Genomic DNA, 27,714 nt, shown 5'->3' on the forward strand with positions numbered 1-27,714 from the left:
TGCTTATTCCTCCACTGGGAACAGGTTGGCAGGTCACTAGGTTGCTGGACTGAGTCCTCCCATTATGGGGCATCTCTGCTGGATGAGTTGGCCTGCTGGGCTCACTCTACAATGAGTCATCTGCATTTCCACCACCTCCTGCTTTAGACTTGCCTGGGTGTTACAGCGTCCTTTTTAGCTAGAATGCTACTGTAAAGCTACAGTAGCTTTAGATGAGGAGCTGAGTATCTTAAACAAGTACTAATCAAATTGGTTTAATGTCTCACCAGATAGGGAGACAGAAGGGGACTCTCAGTCAACCCTAGATTCTAAATCCATTTTGCACACTGAGATAGTAAGTAAGCTTGATGGGCTGGTGGGAGCTGGACCCCAAAAGACAAAGACCATGCCTTGGGCAGTACCCCTAATCTTAGTAAACCCCTGTGAGAAAATTCTCTCCTTGTTATAAGCACAGAGTTGACCCTGTAATTTCCCAGATATAGGGTGCTGACCCAAGGAATCTTTCCCTGGCACCAGATTCCTAAGGACCATGCTCTGATAGCCCTTCTATCTTGTCCTCTCAACAAAGCTCTCTCTGTTGAGTTCCTGAGTTTTCCCATCTATCCCAGAAGCTCAACACCCAGACTACCTGCATATACTGACCACTCTCTAATCCTGCCCTACATCACCTAATTAGCATACTTGGCTTTCTTTTCATTGTCTCTTTCACATTTAACGTTTAATATCACTCTCATTAAGCTGCAAGTTCCCTAACGAACTGCACCTGTTTCTATGGTCACAATAAACTTTGCCACTTGACTGAAAGACAATTTGAGTGTGTGAATTTATTCCAGGTGATGCCACCTTGTACTTGACATTTTGGGGGTCCCATCACCCCTAAACTGTATCAAGCAGTGATAAACTTCATGCAATTTTTTTGTTCAATTTATATAATTTGATATTTAGGATAAATTGTGAGTTTGCACTTGGACATGTGGGACTATATAAGATCAGCGGCATGCTGACTCTTAATTAAAACTTATCTTAATGGCACTGGGGAAGCAAGTAAAAGGACAATACTTATGTCTCCCTGGTATGACTCGAGGATAAGGACTGGTTTTGTCTCTTTTTCTATTCCTAAAACTTAGCACGGTATCTGGCACAATGCATCTGCTTAATAAGTGTTTACTGACTTATTGAAACTCAAAATGAAATGATCTGTGGGCTGCACACTAACTTCACTGTTGTTGTTCATGTGCTTCAGTTGTCAGACTCATGGTGACCTTATTTGGGGTTTTCTTGGCAAAGGTACTGCAGTGGTTTGCCATTTCCTTCTCCAGCTCATTTTACAGATAAGGTAACTGAGCCAAACTGGATTAAGTGATGTACCCAGAGTCACACAGCTAGTAAGTGTATGAAACTAGATTTGAACTCAGGAAGAGGAATTTTCCTGATTCCAGGCTGAGCAATCTATCCACTGCTCCACAAATTAGAACTGCCTATTTTGAATTGTATTTTTGTTTATTTTGTTAAACATCTCCCAATTACAGTTTAATGTCCTTTTACTGCACTTGGGGTCTTGTGGGTCTAAACCAAATGTTTTGGTTTAGAACAACGTGTTAGTGTTCCTACAAGCTGTTCTGAGACTAAACCATGATCAGATTTATGGAGATCATATTTCGTTTTCTTTTGTCTAACCTAAGAAGTTTATTGATAACTTAGAAACATTCACATGCAGAAGACAATATAAACCTGTCTCACCACCACTCGGGTCCCTGGAATCCTAAGAAATAAAAGAGCCTACATAATTGTCTTTGGAAAACAAATCTTCTAAGAACTGCAAGCTGATTCTGAGTGGCCCATGGCAGTTATGGACAAGATCAGTTTATATTCAAGATGACAAAGGGAACTATATCCCTTTACAAATTCATCATCCCCAGATACCTTTGAATCCAACTATCATGAGGTTACTAAAAATGAGCACAGGGATTGTTAAACTCAGCAAATAGTCTCAATTTTTTTTCAGTAAAATATTAGGTCAAGTTGTCAGATGAGGGAAAACAGTGGAAGAGAGCTATGGGAGGTTTGAGGAGAGATAAAAAGAATTGGAAAATCATCTGTGGTGAGCAGGATGGTGGATTGATTAGAAAACAAATTTGTTACCTATGGAGCAGGCGTTCTGAAGGGCACAATGAAAAAGGGTGTAGCTTCATAGTGGGACATGAGAGGGGTTGGGTTGAGAGTGATGAGAGTAAGGGACTAGGTAATGGGGGACAACATGAAGTATGAATAATAACTGTAGGTTCAGAATCACTGGAGTGTATGATAGCATGTGAGTTTGATAATCATTGAGGAATGAGTTTAGGTAGGTTATCAACAAGTCCAAGGATTAAGTTTCATGGTTGTATCCTCTCAGGTAGTGGTGAGACAGTGGTACGAGGAGTCTGATGGAATTGCTTCCCTCCTTCCAAAGCAGGTTCCACAAAACACATTGCCCAATCCCTACTTATCCTTGAAGACCCAATTCAGAAGGTGCCTCCTCCACATGGGCTTCTCAGAACCCAATTGAAAATGGTCTCTCTGTCCTGTGAACCAATGTAGAATGTGGCTTCTCTTACTGTACTTGAACATTCTGCCTTGTAGTAAAGGAATTTGGATTGAAATTCCTTCCTACTAAGCATATTCATTTTTTATATCTAAATTTTGCCTAAATTCTTTTTCATCATCTAGTTAATATTTACTTGTATATTCTAGTTTAAGGATGTACCTCTTTTAAAATTCAGCAAAGCTGGAGATCCCTGACAGGCCAGGACACACACAATAATAAGTAATGGTTAGATGCTTTCATATGTAAATGAAGCATTAAACATCTTGGGGTTCTGAGGCTTTGAATAGCTCAACCACAAATGAAAAGGTCAGAAAAGACAACTTGTTCTAGCATACCTGCCTTGGTCACCTGCTCTTCATTTCCATAACCCCTCAAAGGAGTCTGGGGAATGTAACTGCATGATCACCATAAGTAAGGGTGGGGTCTTTCTCTGAGATAAGCCCAGCTCCAGGCCAGGGAAAAGTGTGGTACTGGGAAGTATATTCCCATCTCAAATCTGAGAGGTGACCAACTTCAGAGGCGTTTGCCTGTCCCAGGATGAGAGTCTCTGTCTTACCTGAAACAGTAAAATAGCATTCTAAATAAAAAGAATGCTATAACGCTACAACAGAAGAACATGTTGTTGTTGTTAGTGCAGCTAGGTGGTGAGGTTGATGGAGCATTAGTCTTGGAATCAGGAAGACTGATCTTCCTGAGTTCAAATCTGACCTCAGACACTTACTAGCTGTGTGACCCTGGGCAAGTTACTTAACCTAACTCTGCTTCTGTTCCTTATCTCTAAAATGAGCTGGAGAAGGAAATGGCAAGTTACTCTAGTATCTCTGTCAAGAAAACCCCAAACAGGATTACACAGCTGAAAAACAACTTAACAACAACAAAAATGAAACTTAAGTCTCTTAAGTCCCATGGACTGACAGATACATAAGAGATACCAATGTTGTGCAAAGAGCCAACAGACTTGCCTAGGCAAGCCAAGCAAGAACTGTAATTGGCCAAGTTGCACACTGGATTGACTTGTTCAGCAGAGATTCTGCGCCCTAGGACACTCTGAAGCTTTGGGAGTCAGTCTATCTGGACTCTGGAACAAGCTGTCCATCGTCAGTGCATGTAATGAACCCTGTAATGAACACTGTGAGCCTTCAAAGAAAGAAAGGACACAGAGTCATTGAAGTTATGGAGTCATGTCTTGGCTATATGTGTTTCTTACTCATGTATCTCACTACAATTGCACTATAAATTTATACCCAGGCCTTCTCTTACAGAATTTGTGTGTATGCATGAAAGAATGCACTACATGTTTTTAGGAAATAATCTGTAACTCCTGTTCTTGCTGAGCTATTTTCGTATATTTCGTATTTTCTGTTTTGAAGAGCTAACTGAAGGACTGGATAATTGTTAATGGGAAAGCATACTGATGCTGACTTCTGAAATACATTCGATTTTTCTTGCTTTTTTTGCAGCATGGCTAATATGGAAATATGTTTTGCAGGATTTTGTATGTATAATTGACACCACATTTTTTGCCTTCACAATGAGTGGGAGAGGGATAGAAGGCAAGAATTCAGAACTCAAAATTTAAAAAAAAGACTGTTATACGTAAACATACAAGCAAACAAATAAATGACTGAATAGTGAATGGAAATACAGGAGAGCAACCATTCCTCTCAGAACCCAACTTGCTAGTGTGAATGAGTTGGAACGAGGGAAGCCAAGGTACTACAACAGCAAGAAAGTCTAACAAAAGAACATTGACTCAGAAGAGGTTCAGCATCCCCTCTTACTTCAATATAACTGCTTACGGTTTTATTTTATTTTCTCCTGGGAACATCTTGTTAGTAATATCATTGGCCATAATTAACTATGGAGAATTACAGACAGTACATTGGAAACACTGGAAACTTACCAATGGATTGGAAAGTTATCACGTGAAATGATGCCGACATCATTTCCCATGAAATAAGTATTTCAAGCTTTTTTAAATTATGGAAAATCACAGTATTCAATTAATCTTAAAAATCAAAACAAATCCTTTCTTCCTAAAACTATCAGCTGCAATTATTTTTTTTAGCACTTAGGAAAAATAACCATAATCCACTCAATAAGTTTTCATTTATTTTTTCAAGTGCAAAATATTTATTCTTTATGAACAATCTAGTTACCTGATGGAGTTCTTCTACAGTCTGATTTCCATCTAGTTCAATAAGAAACTGGGAATCATGATCAGCCATCATTTCCTACATGTGAAAAAAAAGATCAAGGATGATCAAAATGGCACAAATTGAAACTTTAACTCAAGTGTTCTCACGGGGAACTAAATAATATAATGACATAAGTCTAATTATGAAATGTATCTAAATCATATTCATAAAGATAAAGATTTGTTGCAAACAAAGGATCAATCCTTTTACACTTCTCTAATCAATCTTACCATAGTGACTATTCCAAACATTTTCATTTCTCCTTCCGCCCTTCACAGTATTCCTCTCCATATCCCATACTCCAGCTTGCCTTAAAACAGAGGCCATTCATGAATAGTTATTTCTTCCCTCCTCATCTAACACCATTCAGTTATCTTCCTCCACCATCTCCTCTTTCCCCCCTCTCCCACATGAAGAGGTGAACTTTCTCCCTGCCCAGATAACCCCCTCAACATTCACCCTTGATGGCATCTCCTCCAGCAGATTGCCTCCTCTATCAACACTCATTCTCTCTTAATCTTCAATCTCTTTATTGACTTGTTTTTCTCTCTCCTAAAAAATAAAACCCCAAACCAAAAAAACAAACCCTGACTTGATCCACCCATCTCCTCTAGCTACCATTCTTTATCTCTCCACTCTTGGGTAACTTCTTTGAAAGGTCATCTATATTTTCTTTCCTCTCATTTTCTAAATTCTTTGCAATCTACCTTCCAGCGTCATCATGAAACTGAAACTGCTTTTTGCCAAGTCTCTTAACTTTTCAAATTTGAAAATTTGAAAATTTGATGGCCTTTTCGCCATCCTTATCCTTCTTGACTTTTGACACTGTTGACTACCCTCTTTTGCTTACTACTTTCTTCTCTTCAGGTTTTCATGACACTCTTCTCTCCTGGTTCTCTCCCCACCTGTCTGACCACTCCTTTTCTGTCTTTGTTGTATCTTCATCCAGTTCATGCCTCATTGGGAGTGCCCCAAGGCTCTGTCCTGAGTCCTGTTCTCCTTCTATACTATTTCACTTGGTGATTTCATCAACTCACATAGGTTAAATTATCATTAGTATCTCACCACTGTGTTTGCCAGGAAGGTGGGGAGCCTAGATCAAGACTCTGTTGGTTTATGTCCTAAGAAGCAGGAAAGAACTGGACAACTGGTTTTAATTAGATTATAAGGGTGTTAATACTAATTAAAATTGTCACCCACAGAGTACATTGATTTGAAGAAACTGAAATATTTGCCTATATGTTTGAAGAAATTATTTAGGTTTTAAAAAAAAAGCTTACATTAGTTTATTTGTTTTGGTAATTCCATAAATGAGCTGGTCACTACAGAATGACCTTCCCCGACTGCATTGAACATATGACTTGCTTTATAAAAATTACATTTTATATGACTTTTCAGTACCATAAAATTAAGAATGCCTAAGTTCTGCAAAGCAATTTTGGTTAACTTGGGCACAGCTGAGATGCTTTTTTTAATATCAGAAACCTATTGGGATATATTCTAATTCTGACTTATTCTGTAACATTCTAAAGAAGAGTCATAATCAGTAATTACTCTATTAGTCTATTATAGAGTAGTCACCAAACAACTGAGGTATCTTTGACAATTTTGCACAATATAATTGGCAATGGAAAAGGGCACTTAAAGTAAATACATCTAAAATGTGAAACAAGATTCCATGGTAAACAGGGAAGGGAAAAAGGTTTGATTGAACTTTTACCTTGAAATAAATAAACAACAGTGAAAATAAGTTTTTCTTGAATTAAATAAATTTTTGTTTTAATTATAACTACAAACAAATTCTTAGAAGAAACTAGGACTGAGATGTTAATGGAGGCTTTTGACTTAATATTTCTGATAAAAATTTGCATTTACCTCACCCTTGACTTTTACAGCATATTCATAAAAGTGGTCATTGTTGCAAAAATATTCAAAGGTTTCATCAGTTTTCCCCAAGGTCCATTGTTAACCATTTGAAATAAAGATAATTTTCTTCTGAAGAGGCACATGAACAATTAGTTAGAGACTGAATGACAAAGAAATTGACCTCAAGAGAAAAGATGACTAGAGATAGATACAGTATAAGTATTAAGCAGGAAGTGAGGTTTGACTGTGAATACTTTTGGGTGATAATAACTCGTTTCCTTTGAAAATCTGTAGGGAAGAATAATGCAGTAGTAGATTGTCATTTGGTCTCAGAATCAGGGTGATGTGGGTTCAAGTCTTGCACCTGACATGTACTAGTTACATGACCCTAACTTATTTAACCTGTCAAGCTTCCCAGGAAACTGAAAGACTGTTTCAAAGAACTACAGTTGTTCTGGCAGAAGAGCTCCCTAAAATAAAGGAATCATGGCAATATTGTTCAAAGAATAATTGCGAGCCAATTTACTCTCTATAGTATTAAAACTCAAATCAACTACAAAGGAAGAGGCTACCCACTTCCAGAGAAAGAACTGATAAATAAAAATATGCATAGTGCGGCTTTACATATATTTATAAATCTGTGTCAACCAGTGGTCTTCTCTAGTGTGAAATGGAGAGGGAGGGAAGAAGACAGTTCAGAACTTAAAATGTAACAAACAAAATAAATTTAATTTAATTAAAAAAAAAAGAAATCAAAGGTCTGGACCAAAATATAATTTTTTAACTCAGGAGATTTGGATAATTAATAGGATGATGAGGACTAATTGAATATAAATATATTGTGAAAGCCACATTTGGAGCTGTGGGAGAGTATAGAGCAATTTATTTTCTATCAGTATAGTAATAAACAAAATAAAACAGGCACTAAAAAGCCTAATTTAATAGTGAAAGTTATTATGCACAGTGATTAAACACAAAGACGATAATCTTCCTAGTTTTCTGTGCTATCTTCAATTTTCCACAAAATATTTTTTGGTAAATTTTAAAATTCACTTTAAACTTAAATACAAAACAAGAAATTAAAAAAAAAAAAACCTGCCATGTACACAGTAGAATATTAGACAAGAATCAATATAAAATAATAAATTTCCATTTCAAGAAAATTTATATAAATACTATTTGTTTTCAAAGTGCCCAGCTTTTCTTTGCTTCTTTGTATGTTTTCTTTTGTTCTCTGCTTTGAACTTTTTATTTTATTTCCTTTCCCCCAAAAGAAGGCTATAGTTGAGGCTTATATATTTATACATTGGTATCTATACCTATACAAAGATATCTATACATATTACAGATATCTATATATAGATATATATACACACACAAAGATATGTACGACTGTACTATATTTATTTCCACTTGCCAACTGCTTCTTTGAAGGTGGAAAGCATCTTCCTTCATAAAGTCAAATCTTTCCATGTTTTTTCTAAATCAACCAGCTCATCATTTCCTACACCATAGTAATATTCCAGACCAATCATGTTCTATCTGAAAGATTGTCAATGAAAACTTTTCCCCCCAATTTTCTGTATTTCTTCTATTCTTGGCAGCATAGGTTTTATTTATGCAAGAAAATTTTAATTTAAAATAATCAAAATTATCCATTTTACATATCAAAAATGCTCTCACTTTATAATATACTTTAAGAACTGATACTACTGAACCTGCTTCCTTTTTTTCCCCCTTGATTTCTTTGAAGTTCCTGACCTTTTGTTTGTCCAAATAAACTTTATTATTTTTTTCTAACTCACTAAGATAATTTTTTAGTAATTTGGTTGGGATGGCAATACAGAATGTTTTGTCTTACCTCTAAAAGGCGTAGCATTTCATTCCTATAATGGTGAATACTTTCTTCAATATTTTCTGGAAAATCTTCAGGCCTCTGCACTAAATGACGAAAAATTTCTGCCACCATTTGCATCTCTGCAATGAACATCTTAATGGGGAAAAAAAGTCTTAGTACTGTTTCTTCAAGTCAGACTATTGAGAAAAGGTCATTTGTAAAACTACAATGACATTTCCTTTAAATTCCTTAATATTTAAACACACTATTTAAAAATAATGCTCCTTAAATCTACAATACCTTTTTTTGCAATAGAATTTTTATATTTTTTTGGCAAATACAGTAACTCTAGAGGTAGGATTCTAAAGACCTTCTTATAAAGATTCCTTCTGTCAACTACTTATTGATTCACAGAATTTAGAGCTTGCTCATGGGGCCTTTAGAGAGCATGTGATCTGTGAAGTGAGTGGCCCAAGGTCACCAAGATGTAAATCCTAGAGGAAGGATTTGAACCTGGGGTCCTCTCTGACTAGGGCTAGTCTTCTTTCAGCTACATCACATTGCCTTTCTCCTGTTGGGCCCAGCATGGGCCCTGTGAAGTGAATTGCAGAGAGGGGAAGGACTTGCCTTCCCCTGTTGCCACTCGTTTATACCATCATCTCCAAGAAATGGTTCTGGTAGTGTTTGTGTCTGTTCCTCAGTTTCAGGTGCTAGAGGTTATCTCCACATGACCTGGGAGTCTGGGCCATGGAGACCCTGAAGTCAAGGACTGCAGGTGGGATGATGCCGCCAGACAAGTAAGCCGGTCTGGGATTTGAGCACCAGCTTGCTTTATTTAGACTTGGAATGAGAGTATATTCTATAGCAACTGAGCTAAGCTATGAACCTAATCCTCCTCCTATTCCCAGAGACTGAGGTGGTACAGTAGGGGAAGAGGATTATGCCTCCTTGTGGAGGGGAATAAGTTTGTATATTTTCAATTATACTTATGAAGTAAATATATTCTTTTGTAAAAGGTCCTATGTTATACTTAATAATGATCGTGTGGTTTTATGCAAGTTGTGTCACAAAATGATTAGTATGGAAACGCTTTACATGCCTGCACATGTATAAGCTATCAGATTGCTTACTGTCTTGGGGAGGGAAAAATAGAATTTGGAACTCAAAACTTTAAAAAAAGAATGTTAAAAATTGTTTTTACATGTAATTGGAGAAAAATAAAACGTTTTGTTTCATTTGTTTTTAAACAATTATTGCATGATTTTATGCAAATTATTTCACAGACCATTTCCTTTATCTTTAAAATAGAGATAATATTTATACTGTCTATGTCACAGAGACATGGGAAAGAGGCTTCGTATATACCATATAGCACTCTTGAAATTCAAGGTATTATAATCCATCAGGAGGACCTGGCACAAACAGAAATATGAAATGCTCTATGTATGTATGTGTATATATATATATATGTATGTATGTGTGTGTTATGTATTTATGCATGTAGCAGGATCCCTCAAGACTTAAGACTCACATAGACTAGGTCCAAACCTGAGTGACCGAACACAAAGGGTCAATCTATATTTGTTTGACTTATTGCCCCCACCTGAATTGTCTATTGTCTGGGTCCAGACCCATCTGGGGTCATGAAAAATTTGGTAACAGTAAAAGGTTTCTGAATGTGCAACGCCCAAAACTTAATTCAGAATCAAATGCATGGTGAAACCGAAGTGTTTTTGGCAGCGTTTTCCTATGTTGCATCTTGCAACTTCACTGCAGCCTTGGTTCTGAACACACAGCATGCGCAATTTGCACTGCACATGCCGTCACACCGCGCAATGCCAATGAAAGCATGAAACATGAAAAGGGGTTCTGAGTGGAAAAAGTTTAAGAAGCCTTGTACTAGACTGTATTAAGGTATCCCAAATGTAGGAGATAGGATCTCCCAATGTTGTACGGGCACTCAACATACAATACTGCTATTGGGAATAGAACAACCTTTATTTCACCCCCCAAAATATACCTGTATAATGTTGAGGACAAATACAGAAGCAAACAGGGCCCAAAGAGTCTGTCAGCTTCCCTTCCCTTCCCTTTTCCTCCTCCCACTTTGTACTTTGGAAGAAGGCTCAAATTAAAAAGGCAAAGAACAAGTTCTCAGAAGTCTCAAGACTGTTCTCTAAAGGGCCAAATCAGCCCAGGGTCTGTGCTGGTACTGGAAAAGCTCAGCATAAGGATCCAGATTTGGGATTCTTCTACACTTTCTCAGTCAATTCTGGACTGCTACCATTCTCCAGTGACTTCAAGATCAAAGTCTCTCTCTCTCAGCCCTATATGAATGGTGGAAGGACTAGAGGGTGAGGGAGGACTTTGTCACCTTCTAGAAACAGATGAAGGTGCCTGTACTTAATCTAGATTTCAGAACTTCAATCCTAGTTAGTTTATTTGGTATTATAATTATTTTTGTATATATCTCTCCTATATTATGGGTGCAGGGTATGGAATCCTTCCATTAAAGTCTTGTTCCATTTCCTTACTATCTACTTATTCCTTAACACCCTACAACCCGGCTTGCGGCAGCTACGTGGTGCAGTGGATAGAGCACCAGTGCAGGAGTCAGGAGGACCTGAGTTCAAATCTTACCTCAGACACTTGACACTCACTAGCTGTGTGACCTTGGGCAAGTCACTTAACCCCAATTGCCTCATCCTGAGTCATCTCCAGTCATCCTGATGAATATCTGGTCACTGGATTCAGATGGCTCTGGAGGAGAAGTGAGGCTGGTGACCTCACCACAGCCCTCCCTCACTCAAAACAAAGTCAAGTGCAAGTCATGTCATTATTTCTCTGATGGCATGGTCTTCTTTGGCAATGAAGGATGAACATACACCTATACGGATGAGATTGCAGATTCTCTGGAGGATTGGTATATCACATTTTAAAGAGAAACACTGATAAACTAAAACATCAAGAATAGGGTGGTCAAGAGAAGGAAGCAGGAATGAAGGCCGTGTCATATGAGGAACGATGGAAGGAACCAGCGGTGCTTAACCTGGCTTAAGAGGAACTATGTTAGTTCTTTCCAAACCTTCAAAACATCATAAAGAAGAGGTACTGGCTTATTCTGCATCTCTCTGGAAGGCAGAACTGAGCTTATAGGTGAGAATTACAGGGAAAGACCCTCTGCTCAAAATAAGAATGAACTTCACAATAATCAGATTTTTTTTTTTTAAAACAGAATGTAGTACATTGTGAAGTAATGTGACTGATCCCTCTTGCTTGAAATGCTCAGGCTGTGGCTAGATAGCCCCCAGTCAAAAATATTGTAAAGGAAAGTCTAGCATTTGGTAGAAAGTTGAACTAGATTGTTAATAATAGCTAGCATCTCTATAGTGCTTTAAAGTTTGTAATGCACTTCACAGATATTACCTCATTTGATCTTCACAACATACTTGGGAGATTGGTGCTATTCTAACCCAATTTTACAGATCAGGAAACTGAGGCAGACAAAGATTAAGTGACTTCCCCACAGCTAGTAACTGTCTGCAGACAGACATGAAACTCATTTTTTTTTATTCTAATCTAACACTCTCTCTTCACTGAGCCACTTAGCTGCTTATGAGGGTCTAGATTTTGTGATTCTGTACTTTTCTTGAGTAATCAAATTCTTATTTCCATTAGACATCAGAAAACTCTAGAGAAAAGAATGATTTTCTCAAAATAAATATATGCATGTGTCTGTATGTTACCTGCTGTTTTCTGTTATCCAAACTATCTTTCTTTAGTATAGCATAAATTAGAAAATACATGGTGCTGGCTAATTGGGCTATTACCTCTTCTTCTTCCTCTTCTACTTCTTCTTCCTCTTCTTCTCCTTTTCCTTCTTTTTCTTTGTGGACATCTTTCTTCTTCTTTCTATGACCCTCAATAATTTCAGGATCCCACTGATCTCGCGTATATGTGTATCCTGTAAGACTATGTTGTCTTTGTCCAGAAAGTCTTTGGCATAAGTCATAATCAGGGCACTGGTTAAGAAACAAACATACCAATTTCACTGTCTCAAAATACATCTGCATAGTTTTGATCAGGGGTTCTTAAACTCATTTTAAACATATTTTGAAAATTGTATTTCAGTATATTTGATTCTATCTGTAATCCTATGTTTTTTATTTTATGCATTTAAAAATATTATTCTCAAGAGTCCACAGGTTTCACCAGACTGTCAAAAAAGGTGAAGAAGCCCTGCTTTTATTGTGTGTATATATGCATCTTTTCATTAACCTCCTGAGTAAAGTATAATTCAGGATGATGTAAAATGATGTTCCAGCTCTGATATTTTATTGTTTCAATGCAAATTTTATTTCCTCAAAGTGAGATTGTAAGAAAGTATTGATCATAAGCTTTAAAAAGTTTGTTATTAATATTACTTTCATTAAGCTAGCTAGTCCACTGTTATTTAAGCATTCAATTATTAGTTTGGCATTCAAAATTCAAGCTATCTTGCCAGGCCTAGAGGCCTGTGTGGGCTACCCGAGTCTTCTTACCTCACCTCCGAGGTCTTCGGTTGGCCAAAACCGGATGCTCATATGAGAGAAAGGACGTTCCAGAGTCGAACAAGGGTTGAGCTTTATTTCAGGGTCTAGTTACAAGTGCAGGGGGGTCTTCCTTAGGAGGAAGAGGGGGAGATTTCCTAAGGAGGCTAAGATCTTAAGGGATTGGAAGTAGAAGTACAAGCGGGGAGAGAGGGGGAGGGGAGAGAGGAAAGAAGAAAAGCGGAGCCTACTGTCCTCTTGGCTCCTCACGTGCTAAGAGAGCTTTCAGGCTTCCTCAATCCTACTTAACCTTCAGCCGCATAGTTTGCATCTCAATACCGTGCTGTTAGGTAACTAGGTGTGCCCAGATCTGGGACCATCTCGAGGGCGGGGAGATCTCTCCCCCATCACGTTTCTCACGGGAAGAGGCGGAATTACTCGAGATAGCTCGGTTCACCTCGATCCCCTGCTGTTTCCTGGGGGGGTCTCGTGAGAGCTCTAAGATTTAGAAGCTCCCACCTTTACCCGCCCGAGACCGTCCACACGGAACTGAGCTTCCAATCCCAACACTATCTCATTTTCAAAATTTTTTTTAATATTTAGCTTAAATTTTTCACATGGACAAAATAAAATTGTTGTGAAATCCACTGGTTCCTCACATTTTAGCCCAATGGATGACCAACGTAAACCTTACCAAAAGTATTTTGTGTTTTTAACTTTTTCTTATTTTCTCCTCCTAGAAGAAAGACCCAGTCTTTAGATTTAGTCTATCAACAAATATTTATTAAGCATCAACTATGTGTCAGGCACTGTGCTAAGCTCTGGAGACATGGGTAAAAATGGGTAAAAAGGCAGTTCCTGCTCTCAAGAAGCTCATAGCTGAAAGTGGGAAACAACATACATGTAACATTATACAAACTATAAGCAGGATAAATTGGAGATAAGCAACAGAATAAAGGTACTAGAAACAGATGGAAAAGTTTCTTTTAGAAGGTAGAATTCTAGTTGGGAATTAATGGAAGGCAGGGAAACAATGATATAGAGATGAGAAGAGAGAGAGAATTGCAGGCATGATAGAAAGCCAGTGAAAATGGAGTTGGAAGATGGAATGTCTTGTGAAATGAACAGCAATGAAGCCAGTGTTACTACATCATAGAGTACATCGGGGCAATAAGGGATATAAGAAGGGAAAAGTAGGAGGGGGGTCAAGTTATGAAGAACTTTGAATGCCAAGGAGATGATTTTATATTTAATTCTGGGGTTCAGTGGTCAGATTTGTGAATGAGGAATATCGATTTTACAGTTTGGTAGAGTATGGACTGGAGCGGGGAGATACTGGAGACAGGTTGACCAACCAGAAGTCTATTTTGCAAAGTTCATCACCTTCCAAGGTGATGAAGAGGGAGTGTCAAACGAGAGAAAGGGGCATATATGAGAGATTTTGCTAAGGTAGAATTAAGGATTTGGCAATAGATTGTACATGTGTGATAAGTGGTGGTGAGAAGTGAAGAATGACACTGATGTTGTGAGCCTGGGTGACTGGAATGATAGTGGTGCCTTTGAAAGTAATAGGACAATTAGAAAGAAGGGAGAACTTGTGTAGGTGGAAAATAATGAGTTTTGTTTTAGACAGGTTGTTCAAGATATCTATAGGACATCCAGTTCAAGATGTCCAGTAAATTGTTGGAGATGTAAGACTGGAAGAGAGGTAAGGGCTGGATAAATATATCTGGGCATCATCAGTATAAAGATGAAAACTGACACCACCGAAACTGAGGAGACTCCCAAGAAAAATGGTAGAGAGGGAGAAGAGAATAGGGCCTAAGACAGAGATTTGGAGGTCATCCATGGTTAGTGGGGATGACCTGGAGGAAGATCCTGAAAAGAAGACTGAGAAAGGATAGTCAGACAGGTAGGAGGAGAACCAGGAGAAAGGAGTATTATGAAAACCTAGAGAGGAGAGCATCAAAGAGAATAGCTTTAGAATGAGATGATTTAGAATTATAAAGGCTCTTTAAACATCTAGACATCTCCTGCTGTGTGGCAAACATAAAAGGGAAATGATTGATGATAGAGCAGAGGGTATGAAAAATATACCTTCAATCATAGCTTTATTTTGGACTTGTTTTCTTTTGAGATAATACCATTTCTTCCTGCATTAATGAAAGCAATACTTAACTGACTAAAAATTTGACTAGTTCCTTTGACTATTTCAGAATATTAAATGAGCAAGTGATTATAAAGATTCTTACCTTAATATTAATGATGATATCTGGTTTTAAACTTAGGTTTTTAATTAATTCTATTTGTTCTAAAATAGTCACTGCGTCCTCTGAGAGAGATGGCAGCCCACTGAGAACATAACCTGTAACACAAATTATCTCTTTAAAACTTTTGTAGTATTATGAATATTCTAAAACATGTATTAGTAGTAGTCTGTAAAATATTGCCTAGATAATAATGTAAATCAAAGAAAGTCATAAATCTTTCCCATTATTCTTTTATGTTGTTCATACATGCGAACCTTATTTCAAATTTAGTAAAGAAAAGCCATTTATGTTATCATCATATATCTTCTTAACTTAGAAAGCATATTTATGATAGTAATAGGATCATTAGACTAAGAGGAATCTTAAAAAAGCAATTACATCTTTATTTTAACATTTAGTTTTCTTTGTAATTCTAGTTATTTAACTTTATATATTTAAAAACATTATTCTAAGAATGGTTTTATAGGTTTCACTAGACTGCAGAGGGGTCTAGGACAAAAAAAAAGGTTAAGAATTCCTGTTCTACATTCTCTCCTGGTAAATCTCATGTAAGTGAAGAATTATTAAGGGCCCAGATTATTTTTTTAAAGACTCTAACTATTGTATTTCCTTGAGTTTCACCCCTCCCATTCTGGAAATCCGGGAAATTTCCCTCCTCTGATTCATACTATATATTGCTATCCCAATAATCTTCCAGACCCTTGTTTTCATCTGTGCCCAAAGAAAAAAAGGAAAACAAATCTACAATGAATTCCTGTTATATATAGAATAAAATCCCAACTGCTTAACCCGACCCCGCACATTCTATTTCTAATTTACCTTTCTAATCTTATTTGTTTCTGAAGAATGGCTCCTTTGACTGTCATTTTCTGATCACCAAGATCAGATCTAGCTGGGGCTAACTTTTCAATACATAAGCATAGAGTATAGGGAGTATTTATTTCTTCATTACTAGCCTGTATTTAGACATCCTTGAGAGGGCATTGGCTTACTTGTTCTGGGTACCAGAGATACATATGCATGCTCAAACCAGGTGAAAAACAGTAATGTACATACTGCTGGCATTGTTTGAGTAGTCCAGGGTATCACAACTGGTGATATGACCCTAAGCTTTGCCACTGCCAGATAATGTCTTTGGATTTCAAACCCTGTTTCGTTCAATTTGAAGAGTGAATTTTGACAACCGACCATCTTAATAAATGATGTTCTTAAGTTTATGCACTACTTTCCATATAAATTTATAGCCAAAGGCCTTAAGTGCTTGACTTTTTCTAGGGTTATGATGGGCTCTAATAGCCATGTTCAGAGTCATAGTTTCAACTACAAAGGCCACCTGAGTGTCTGGGTATCCCAGAATCAGTGTTACTATATGTGTTCCATGTCTGAGTGACTGTAAGACCTCTTACACTTTTGGCAGCTATTGAAAAGTATTCCTCTTCTCCTCCACAAATTGGTCAAATTATCAGCCAATATGGAATATGGGAGAATGAAGAAAGCACAGATAGTCAGCTATAAATTTTATGACTCCTTGAAGTACTTGGTCATTAGTGAAAAGGAGTTGCCAGGGAGCATAACAAAACTGCTAGCACAGGCCTTTAATGGGTCCATCTGAATGCCTCAGGAGTGAGGGGAGATATAGCAAAGCATTTTTGTAACTTGGCATACAAATGATGTTTTCAGAGGTAGGTCAAAACTAACTGGACAAAACTGACACTTTTAATTGTGTGTTGTTTAAAAGTCATAGCTTTCACTCTTTTTTCCTTCAAAGTAAACTGGAGGAGAAGGCTGATCCAAGATGGCAGAATGAGGCAGGAACTCACCTGAACTCTCCCAAATTCACCTCCCAACAACTATAAAAGAACATCTCAAAACAAAATCTGGAGTAGTAGAACAAATAAAAGACATTTTTCACTCGAAGAAAATTCAGAGAGTCATCAGGAAAGATCTATCTCACTCGGGTAAAACTGGAGCACATTTCAACGCATGTGGTGCCCAGGTAAGCCAATAGCAGGCCATGCCCCAGAAAGCCAGCAAACTAGGCCCTGCAGTCCCGTGACCAGGCCCTGAAACCACAGCAAGCAGGCTGGGAGTCAGGCCCCTGGCTCCCAGCACAAGAGACTTGGAACAGTGCCCCTTCCACCCAGGAGCAGAGCTCAACTTTAAACTCACTAAATGGGCTGGAGAAATGAGTAAAAAAACAAAAAAAGAACCTGACCATAGAAAGTTACTATGATGACAAGGAAGAACAAAATACAAATTCAGAAGAGGACAATAATGCCAAAACACCTACATGTGAAGGCTGAAAGAAAAATCTGAATTGGTTTCAGGCCTAAAAAAAACTCCTGGAAGAACTCAAAAATGATTTTAAAAATCAAATAAGAGAAGAAAAAGAAAAAGTGGGAAAAGAAAAGAGAGTGATGCAAGAGAATTATGAAAAAAAAGTCAACACTCTGGATAAAGAAAGCAACTGTTTAAAAAGTAGAATTGGCCAAATAGAAAAGGAGGTACAAAAATCCAGTGAAGAAAACTATTCCTTAAAAATTAGAATTGGGAAAGTAGAAGCTAATGACTTCATGAGCCATGAAGAAGCAATAAAATAAAAATCAAAAGAAGAAAAAAGAAGAAAATGTGTAATATCTCACTGGTAAAAACAACTGACCTGAAAAATAGACCCAGGAGAGATTGCTTAAAAATTATTAGGTTACATGAAAACCATGATCAAAAAAATAGCTTGGTCATAATATTTCAAGAAATTATCAAGGAAAACTGCTCTAGAATCAGAGGGTGAAATAAAAACTGAAAGAATCCACTGATCACATCCTAAAAGAGATCCTAAAATGAAAACTCCTAGGGATATTATAGCCAAATTCTAGAACTTTCAAGTACTCTTGATGAAAAAACTAGAGCTGAAGAGGAAATTTGATTTTTAAATATAAGATCAAAGAAAAGCATAAAAAGGTAAACAGGAAAGAGAAAACATAAGGGATTCAATAAGGTCAAACTTTATATTCCTATATGGGAAATGATACTTGTAATTCTTAAGAACTATACCACTGTTAGGGAAGTTAAAAGAAATATACTTAGACAGAGGGTACAGATATAAGTTGATTTTGATGAGATAATATTCAAACCCCACCACAAAATTAAGGGGTGAGAAAGAGGACTGTACTGGGATAATTCGGAAAGGAGAGGTTGAATGGGGTAAATTATCTCACATGAAAAGGCATGAAAAACCTATTACAGTGGAAGGAAAGATGGGTTTGGGGTGGGCATCACTTGAACTTTTCTCTCTTTGGACATTCAGTTGTGTATAAAAATCCATCTTACCCCATAGGAAAATAGGAAGGGAGAGGGATAAAGAGGGGTAGGACTGTAAGAAGGAAAGCCATATTAGGGAAGGCAGAGGTAACAAGCAAAACACTGGTGAGGAGAGACAGGGTGAGGAGAGAGAGAGGGAGGACAAAGAGGGGAAGAATAGGATGGAGGGTGAACATGAATGGGATGAACCCACCCATAAAATAGATGGCTGGGTGGATTAAAAACCAGAATTCTACAATATGCTGTTTACAAGAAACACATCTGAAGCAGAGAGACATACACAAAGCAAAGGCTGGAGGAGAATCTATTATGTTTCATCTAAAGTAAAAAAAGCAGGCCTAGTAATCATGATCTCAGACAAAACAAAAATAAATATAATTAAAAGAGAGAAGGAAGGAAACCATAATTGCTGAAAGGTGCTATAGACAATGAAGTAATATCAATACTAAAAATATAGGCAAGTGGTATAGCATCCAAAATCTTAAAACAGAGGTTAAGTGAGTTATAGGAAGAAACAGATAACAACACTACACTAGTAGGAGACCTCAACTGGCCCCTCTCAGAACTAGATAAATCTAACCAAAAAAATAAACAAAAAGTTAAGGAAGTGAAAAGAATTTTATAAAAGTTAAATATGGTAGCCCTTTAGAGAAAACTGAATGGCAACTACACAAAAACTGACCATGTGTTAGGGCACAAAACCCTTATAATCAAATGTAGGACAGAAATATTAAATGCATCTGTTTCAGATCATAATGCAATTAAAATTACATTAAATAAATATTCAAAATTAATTGGAAACTAAATAATCTAATCCTAAAGAATGAATAGATCAAAGATAAAATCATAGAAACAATTAATAATTTCATTAAAGAGAATGACAACAATGAGACAATATACCAAAATTTATGGGATGCAGCCAAAGCAGTACTTAGGGGAAAACATTTGTCTCTAAATACTTAGGTCAATTAAACAGAAAATGAGTAGATCAATTAATTGGGCATGTAACTAAAAAAACTAGAAAAAAATGAAAAATTCTTAATTAAGCACCAAATTAGAAATCCTGAAAATCAAAGGAGAGGTGAATAAAACTGAAAGTAAAAAAAAAACAAACCATTGAATTAATAAATAAAAGCAGGAGCTGGTTTTATGAAAAACAACAACAGCAATAAAATAGATAAACAATTGGTTAATTTGATTTCATAAAAAAGAAAGGAAAACAAATTAGCAACATGAAAAATGAAAAGGGTGAATTTACCACCAAAGAAGAGGAAAGTAATCATTGGGAGTTATCTTGCCCAATTATATGCCAATAAATTTGACAATCTAAGTGAAATGGATAAGTATTTAGAAAAATTTAAATTGCCCAAATTAACAGAAGAGGAAATAGAATACTTAAATAACAACATCTTAGAAAAATAAATTGAACAAATCATTAATGCATTTCCTAAGAAACAAATGGGGACAGATGGTTCACAAGTGAATTCCATCAAACTTTTAAAAAAACAATTCCAATACTATATAAACTATGTGGAAAAACAAAGAAAAGTCCTACCAAATTCCTATTTACAATGCAAATATGATGCTGTTACTTAAACCAAGAAGAGTGAAAACAGAGGAAAAAAAAAACTATAGACCAATTTCCCTAATGAATATGGAGGTAAAAATGGGAAATAAAATGGTAACAAATAGATTACAGCAATATATCACAAAGATCATATACTATGATCAGGTGGGACTTAATCAGGAATTCAGGGCTGGTTCAATATTAGGAAAGTTATCAGCATAAATGGCTAAGCCAACAGAAATCATATGATTATCTCAACAGACACAGAAAAAGCTTTTGACAAAATATAATTCCTATTAAAAACATTACAGTGCATAGGAATAAATGGAGTTTTCCTTAAAATGCTAAGTAGTATCTATGTAAAACCATCAGCAAGCATTATTGGTAAGGGGGATAGGCTAGCAGTCTTCCCAATAAGATCAGGAATGAATCAAGGATGCCCATTCTCACCACTATTATTCAAATTGTACTAGAAATGTTAGCTATAGCAATAAGAGAAGAAAAAGAAGTTGAAAGGAAACAGCCCTGCATTCCTGTGACATATTGTTATAATCTCCTGGAGGAACAAAAGGTCAAAGATATCAAGGGAAGTAATGAAAAAAAAAATGTGATGGAAGGTGATCCAGTTGTACCAGATCTCCCACTGTATTATAAAGCAGTAATCATCAAAACTATCTTGTACTGGCTAAGAAATAAAGTGGTAGATCTGTGAAATAGATTAAGTACACAAGACACAATAGTAAATGACCATTGTAATTTAGTGTTTGATGAACCCCAAGACCCCAGATTTGGAACAAGTACACACTATTTGACAAAAACTGCTGGGAAAACTGGAAAACAGTATGGCAGAAACTAGGGATAGAACAACATCTTATACAAAATAAGGTCAAAATGGGTAGATGATTTAGACATAAAAGGTCATAGCATAAGCAAAATTGGAGAGAAAGGAGTAATTTACTTGTCAGATTTATGGAGAAGGAAAGAATTTATGAACAAACAAGACACAAAGGGAATCACTAGATGTAAAATGGATAATTTTGATTATATTATTATATAAACAGAACTAATGCAACCAAGAAGGAAAGTAGAAAGCAGGGAAATGATTTTTACAGTAAGTGTCTCTCACAAAGACCTCATTTCTCAAATATATAGAGAGCCGAATCTCGTTTACAAGAATACAACTCATCCCCAAATTGATAAATGGCCAAAGGAGATGGAAAAGCAGTTTTCAGATGAAGAAATCAAAGCTGCCTATAGTCATATGAAAAAATGCTCTAAACACTATTAATTAGAGAAATTCAAAATAAAACGCCTCTGTGGTATCAAATCGTACCTATCAGATTGACTAAGATAACAATAAGGAAAATGATAAATGTTGCAGACAACTATTGGTGGAATTGTGAACTGATCCCACCCTTCTGGAAAGCCATATGAAATTATGCCCAAAGGGCTACAAAACTGTACATATCCTTTGATCCAGCAATACCTCTGCTAGGTCTGTATCTCAAAGAGATTTATAAAAAAGGAAAAGGACCAACATGTACAAAAATATTTATAGCAATCCTTTATGTGATAATAAAGAATTGGAAATTGAGGGGATGTGTATCCATTGGGCAATGGATGAACAAGTTGAGATATATTATTGTAATGGAATACTACTGTGTTACAATAAATGATGAGTTGGTGGATTTCAGACAGACCTGGAAAGACTTACATGAACTGATGGAAAGTGAAGTGGGCAGAACCAGGAGAACATTATACACAGTAACAGCAATATTATACCATGATCAACTATGAATGACAGCTCTTCTCAGCAAGACAATGATCCAAGACAATTCCAAAGGACTCATGATGAAAAATGCTATCCACCGTCAAAGAAAGAACTGATGGAGTATGAATGTGGATTGAAGGATACTATTTTTCACTTTTCTTCATGGTTGTTCTTTTTTTGGGGGGGTCTGTCGTCTTTCACAACATGACTAATATGGAAATATGTTTTGTACAATTGCATATGTATAATCTATATTAAACTGCTTATCATCTCAGGGAGTGGGGAGAAGAGAGGGAGGGATAGAACTTGGAACTTAAAATTGTAAAAGATGAACATCAAAAATTATCTTTACATGTGACTTTTTTTTAAAAGAGTAAAACTGGAGGGCTGGGATATGTCCTTGTAAGGTGCTGGGGAAAGAGATTTCTGTGGGGAGCTATGCCTTTCAAAACAAATAATTCAAGTAAAAAGCTTCCAATTCAGAATGTTCAGCAATGACCAAGAGAAGATGAAAGTTCCTCTCATATGACATTCCATCTCTGAATCCCTTGCCTTTTCACCAGCTACATCTGGATTCCCTGGCTTCCTTCACAACTCAGCTCAAATCCCACTTACTTCAAGAGGTCTTTCCTGATCCCCTCAACTTTTGAATGCCTTCCCTCTGAGATTATCACTCATTTACATGATAGCATCTATGTTCATGATTAATTGTATATTGTCTCCCCTATTAAAATATGAGTTTTTTGAGAGCAAGGACCTAGTTATCGCCCTTCTTTGTATCCTTAGCACTTAGAACAGCTTGTAGGCAACTAGGTGGGACAGTGGATAAAGCACTGGATGTGGAGTTAGGAAGCCCTGAGTTAAAATGTGACCACAGACACTTGACTAGTTGTGTAACCATGGGCAAGTTACTTGACCTATGACTGTCTCAGCCTCCTCATCTGCAAAATGGGGGTAATAATAGTGGCTACCTCCTAGAGCTATTGTGAGGATACAATAAAATAATTATTTGTAAGTGCTATGTAAACCTTAAAAAACACTATACAAATGCTAGCTATCATTATTACCACAATGCCTGGTACACAGTAGATGCTCAATAAATGCTCTTAGTTGTTATTGATGATGGTGGTGGTAGTGGTAGACACTCGTCAGAGTTTATTTTTAAAATTACCACCATCTTTTTTATCTGTGTTTTCTTTCACAACATGACTAACAAATAGTTTTGCATGATTGCAGATGTGTAACCTCTATCAAATTGCTTACCATGTCAGGGAGGAGGGAAGGCAAAGAGGGAGAGAATTTCAAACTCAAAATTTTTTTAATGAATGTTAAAAATGGTTTTTGCACGTAACTGGGGAAAAAACAACAAAATATTATTAAAAGAAAAAGACTGCCACCATCTTGTAGGCAAAATTTTCAAGGGGCTTGTGGACTTTGAATGCACAACCTTGAAAGAGTTATTCAAGATTATCACATAAGACTATTACAACATTATATCTAAGTGATTAGACTTAAGATAAGGCTGTATCTATATAACTTGAGATATGTATAAAAATAAACATACCAAAATGAATAACTTCCAGAGAATGGAGTTTCTCCAACAACATCCTCAAAACCAGTTCATCTGGAATACTTTGTCCTTTAATGAGTAAATCACTCAACTAAAAGCAATTAGAGATATGACATATTACTTTCTAACATATCTGCATGTAAATGTATTGTTTCTTCATGTGCAGAGAAATTTAGTAATTTACATTTATTTACCATAATTCCAAGTTGAGTTCCAGCAGCAATATTTTCTTCTAAAAGTGGTAGAGCTAAAAAAAATTTATAAATTAACAAACATTAGAATGGTCATGGACTTCGCATTATTTTGTGAATGTAAACTTCAATATGTGGGGGCAGTTGGGTAGTACAGTGGACAGAGTTCTGGGCCTGAAGTCAAGAAGACTCATCTTTCTGAACTAAAATCTGGACTTGGGCTGTGTGATCCTGGGGAAGTCACTTAGCTCTGTTTGCCTCAATTCCTCCTCTATAAAATATGCTGGAGAAAGAAATGGCAAACCAGTCCAGTATCTCTGCCAAGAAAATCCCAAATGGGATCATGAAGAGTCAGACATGACTGAAACAACTGAACTACAACAATACTCAAATATATCAATATGTTCCATATGTACTTGTAAGTCATTTACGTAGTACTATCAATAAACTAACCCAGGTGATTTTGAGGAGATACAAACTGGACAAAAGTTCAGAAGGGAGGATTTTCATAGAAGCTATAAAGTGATTAAGAAGACAGATATGAACTGATAAGTGATCATAAGATGACTGTAATCTTGGTGAACTCAGGGTGGATAAGACTTTTAAAGGAGACAGAACTCAGGCACTGTAAAGTATTTAGTTAAATCAATTAATATGTTTAGATCCTTATATAGTTTTTCATTCTCTTTTTCCTACTCTTATTCAGCCCTTACCACAGTAGAGGCACATGCACTGATAAAAATGGCCTTAATTTACCTGTTTTAGAGATAGGTTCATATAACTGATAAAACCTCTACACAAATTTAGATGTCTTGAGCCAAGATTGGAAAGTCAATGATTTATTTTTTTCACTTAAAGAAAAAGGTCTGCCACCTTGAAAAAAAATAAAAGAAGAGGGGATGTGACGCTTTCATCTCTTTCCAAAAGGTGGTGATTATATTCAGAGTCAAGATATCAATTTAATGAATAAAAAGCATGCATGCAAGTGCTGTCATAAAAAGGCAGTTTAAAAAACTAAAAAATAGAAATCATAAGAAGTTAGAAATTTTGGTATTATTTAGCTAGAAGAAGAGAAAACTGAATGGGAATCATATTCTTCAAATCAATGAAAGACTATTCTGTGGAGGACACTGATGAACCACTTCCATGTTGTCTAAGGACAGAAGAACAGGAAATGGGATTAAGATATAGGATTTACTTACATGGTAGGATAATGATTTCAGTACAAAAAATTCTGCTTGACAGGACAATTATATTCTAAAATATATTGCAAGGAAAGTTATAGAACATTTTTCTTTTAAAAGAAGAGTTATGGATATGTGTATATTTCACTTTTATCTGAGATAGTTTTCAATTATGGATTTATAGATCTGGAGGAAACCTGGAAAGAATATACCTTTCATCTCTTTATTTGCAGGCAAAATCACATGGATCCCAAAGTCATCATTATAGATGATAATCTATGCAACATTTATTAAGCACCCATTCTATATAAAAATTGTGCTGAGGGCAGAGGAAGATTCAGAGACATCTGCTACATAGTTTTGACCCTACTTTTCATAAAAACTTTCAGAGAAGATTTCATTAATTCCTTTGGTGAGTCATCTCATGAAAATATCTTCTTCCCAATATATTAAGATATAGTCCTTCCAGGAGACATAGGAATAAATGAAATGATCTCTTAAGATTTATTCCAATGCCAAAATTCTACAAACAAGAAACACAAGTGTAAAATATATCAATAAGATTTTATGATGATAGCAATGGAGATCATATTTACCTTCAACAAGAATACATTTCCATGTCTGTGATATTTTTTGGGCTAATGTTGTCTTTCCAACCCCCTTTAAAAAACATAAATTAATTTAATATCAGTATAATAGTTATGCGAAAAATATAAAAATGAAAGGCAAGTCTGCGAATATTCTAACCTTCAAAGCTTGTTTTGAAAATTACTGTCAGTATTAAAATTATTTCCAATCTTGTTTTACATAATATATGCAACATATCAGTGTATTTTGGGTTGTATCTACTACAGAAAGCTAAAGGCAGGTCACTGGTCTTGGGAATATTTTTAAAAACTAATTTGTTTTCGGTTTTCTACAATCACTTGATAAGTCTTAGTTTTTCTCCCCCTCCTTCCCCCTTTCCTCCCCAAGACAGCATGCAATCTTCTATGAGTTCTACACATACATTCTTATTTACCACATTTTTGTATTAGTTATGTTGCATAGAAGAATTAAAACGAATGGGAAAAACCTTGAAAAAACACCAAAACCAAACAAAACATAACACCAGAGAAAATATTCTACTTCATTCCGCATTTTGATTCCATAGTTCTTTCTCTGGATGTGGATGCATTTTGCCTAAAGAGTCCTTTGGGAACGTTTTAGGTCCTTGCATTGCTGTGAAGGGCTAGGTCTACCAGAAACAATCCTCGCACACTATGGGTGTTACTGTCTATAATGTTCTCCTGGTTCTGCTCATTTCACTCTGCATCAGATCATATATATAGTCCTTCCAGAAAGTCCTCCTGTTCATCATTTCTTATAGCACAACAGTATTCCATTACATTCATATACCACAACTTGTTTAGCCATTCCCCAATAGATGGGCATTCCCTTGATTTCCAGTTCTTGGTCACCACAAAGAAAGTTGATATAAATATTTTTGTACATGTGAGACCTTTTCCCACTTTAAGATCTCTTTGGGATACAGTCCTAGAAGTGATATTGCTGGGTCAAAGGGTATGTACATTTTTGTAGCCCTTTGGTCATAGCTCCAAATCTCTCTCCAGAATGGTTGGATCAGCTCAAAGCTCCATCAACAATGAATTAATGTTCCAACTCTCCTGCATCTTCTTTAACATTTATCATCTTCCTGTTTTGTCACATTAGCTAATTTCATAGTTATGATGTGGTACCTCAGAATTGTTTTGATTTGCATCTCAAATCAATAGTGATTTAGAGCATTTTTTCATATGACTATAGATAGCTTTAATTTCTTCCTCTGAAAACTGCCTGTTCATATCCTTTGACCATTTATCAATTGGGGAATGACTTGTATTCTTGTAAATTTGACTCAGTTTTCATTTAGAAATGATGCCTTTATCACAGACAGTAGTGTAAAAATTCTTTCCCAGTTTTTTGTTTCCCTCCTAATCTTGGTTGCATTGGGTTTGTTTGTGCAAAAGCTTTTCAATTTAATGTAACAAAAATTATCCTTTTGTACTTCATAATGTTCTCTATCTTTTGTTGGTAAAGGCAGGTTTCTTAGCCTCAGGTCTATGAACATTTAAAAAAATATAGATAACTATATTTCAAAACAAGTGGTTTTCTTTGCAATCCTACAGTTTTTCTTTTATGCATTTAATTAAAAAGCATTCTTCTGAGTAGGGAGCCACACTGTCAAAGGGCTCATGACACAGAAAACATTAAGAACTTCTGATCTAGGGTATATTACAGGGTTCATCCATATTCCTTGCTTTTCTTCTGTGTTCATTAGCATATTTTCTTTCACCCTGTTTTCATTTAAAAAGAAGCCCTCTTCACCTTGGTGGGAAAAAAAAGGAGGGAAGGAAAAGAAGTACAATTTCTAACTATCATTCAGTTACACTTCAGGGCTCTTGGTTTCCTCAGGGTGTATGTAGATGACTCTGGGTTCTTATGCCTGGTATAGACCTCTCCCTAGGTAGTTGTTAACCTACTAGTTAAATCTCTTTAGGTATGATTGAACAATCAGCTTTAAATTCACCCAAGTATACTACTTTTTCATTTTGCCATGCTATCCACTTGGATATCATGAGAGAGTCTGTCCAATGTCTTACTGAAATCCAGATATACCAACTTATTTTTCATAAAATGAATCATACTCTAGTTTGTGGGCAAAACAAAACTTTCCAAGTATTAAAACAAATATAAAAAAGTAGCCCACTTTAACTGCTAGGGTAATTTGAGACTGAGACTTCATATAAACTAAACTATAAGCAGTCTAATTAAAAATCAACCCAG

General features: G+C 36.2%; 1 protein-coding gene across 1 annotated transcript in view; it reads right to left on the reverse strand.

Annotated features, from left to right (window-relative positions):
• The window catches only part of AK9 (adenylate kinase 9), a 129,243-nt gene that overhangs the window by 92,068 nt on the left and 9,461 nt on the right, over positions 1-27,714 (reverse strand). Inside the window, exons 4-10 of the mRNA XM_072638085.1 lie at positions 25,485-25,548; positions 23,708-23,760; positions 23,508-23,604; positions 15,270-15,382; positions 12,319-12,510; positions 8,513-8,641; positions 4,747-4,821 (exon numbers count right to left, since the gene is read on the reverse strand). Of these exons, the coding sequence (XP_072494186.1) occupies positions 4,747-4,821; positions 8,513-8,641; positions 12,319-12,510; positions 15,270-15,382; positions 23,508-23,604; positions 23,708-23,760; positions 25,485-25,548 (723 nt within the window). The remainder of the gene's footprint in view (positions 1-4,746; positions 4,822-8,512; positions 8,642-12,318; positions 12,511-15,269; positions 15,383-23,507; positions 23,605-23,707; positions 23,761-25,484; positions 25,549-27,714) is intronic.

This window comes from Notamacropus eugenii, chromosome 2 (genome assembly GCF_028372415.1).
Source record: "Notamacropus eugenii isolate mMacEug1 chromosome 2, mMacEug1.pri_v2, whole genome shotgun sequence".
NCBI classification, from domain to species: domain Eukaryota; kingdom Metazoa; phylum Chordata; class Mammalia; order Diprotodontia; family Macropodidae; genus Notamacropus; species Notamacropus eugenii.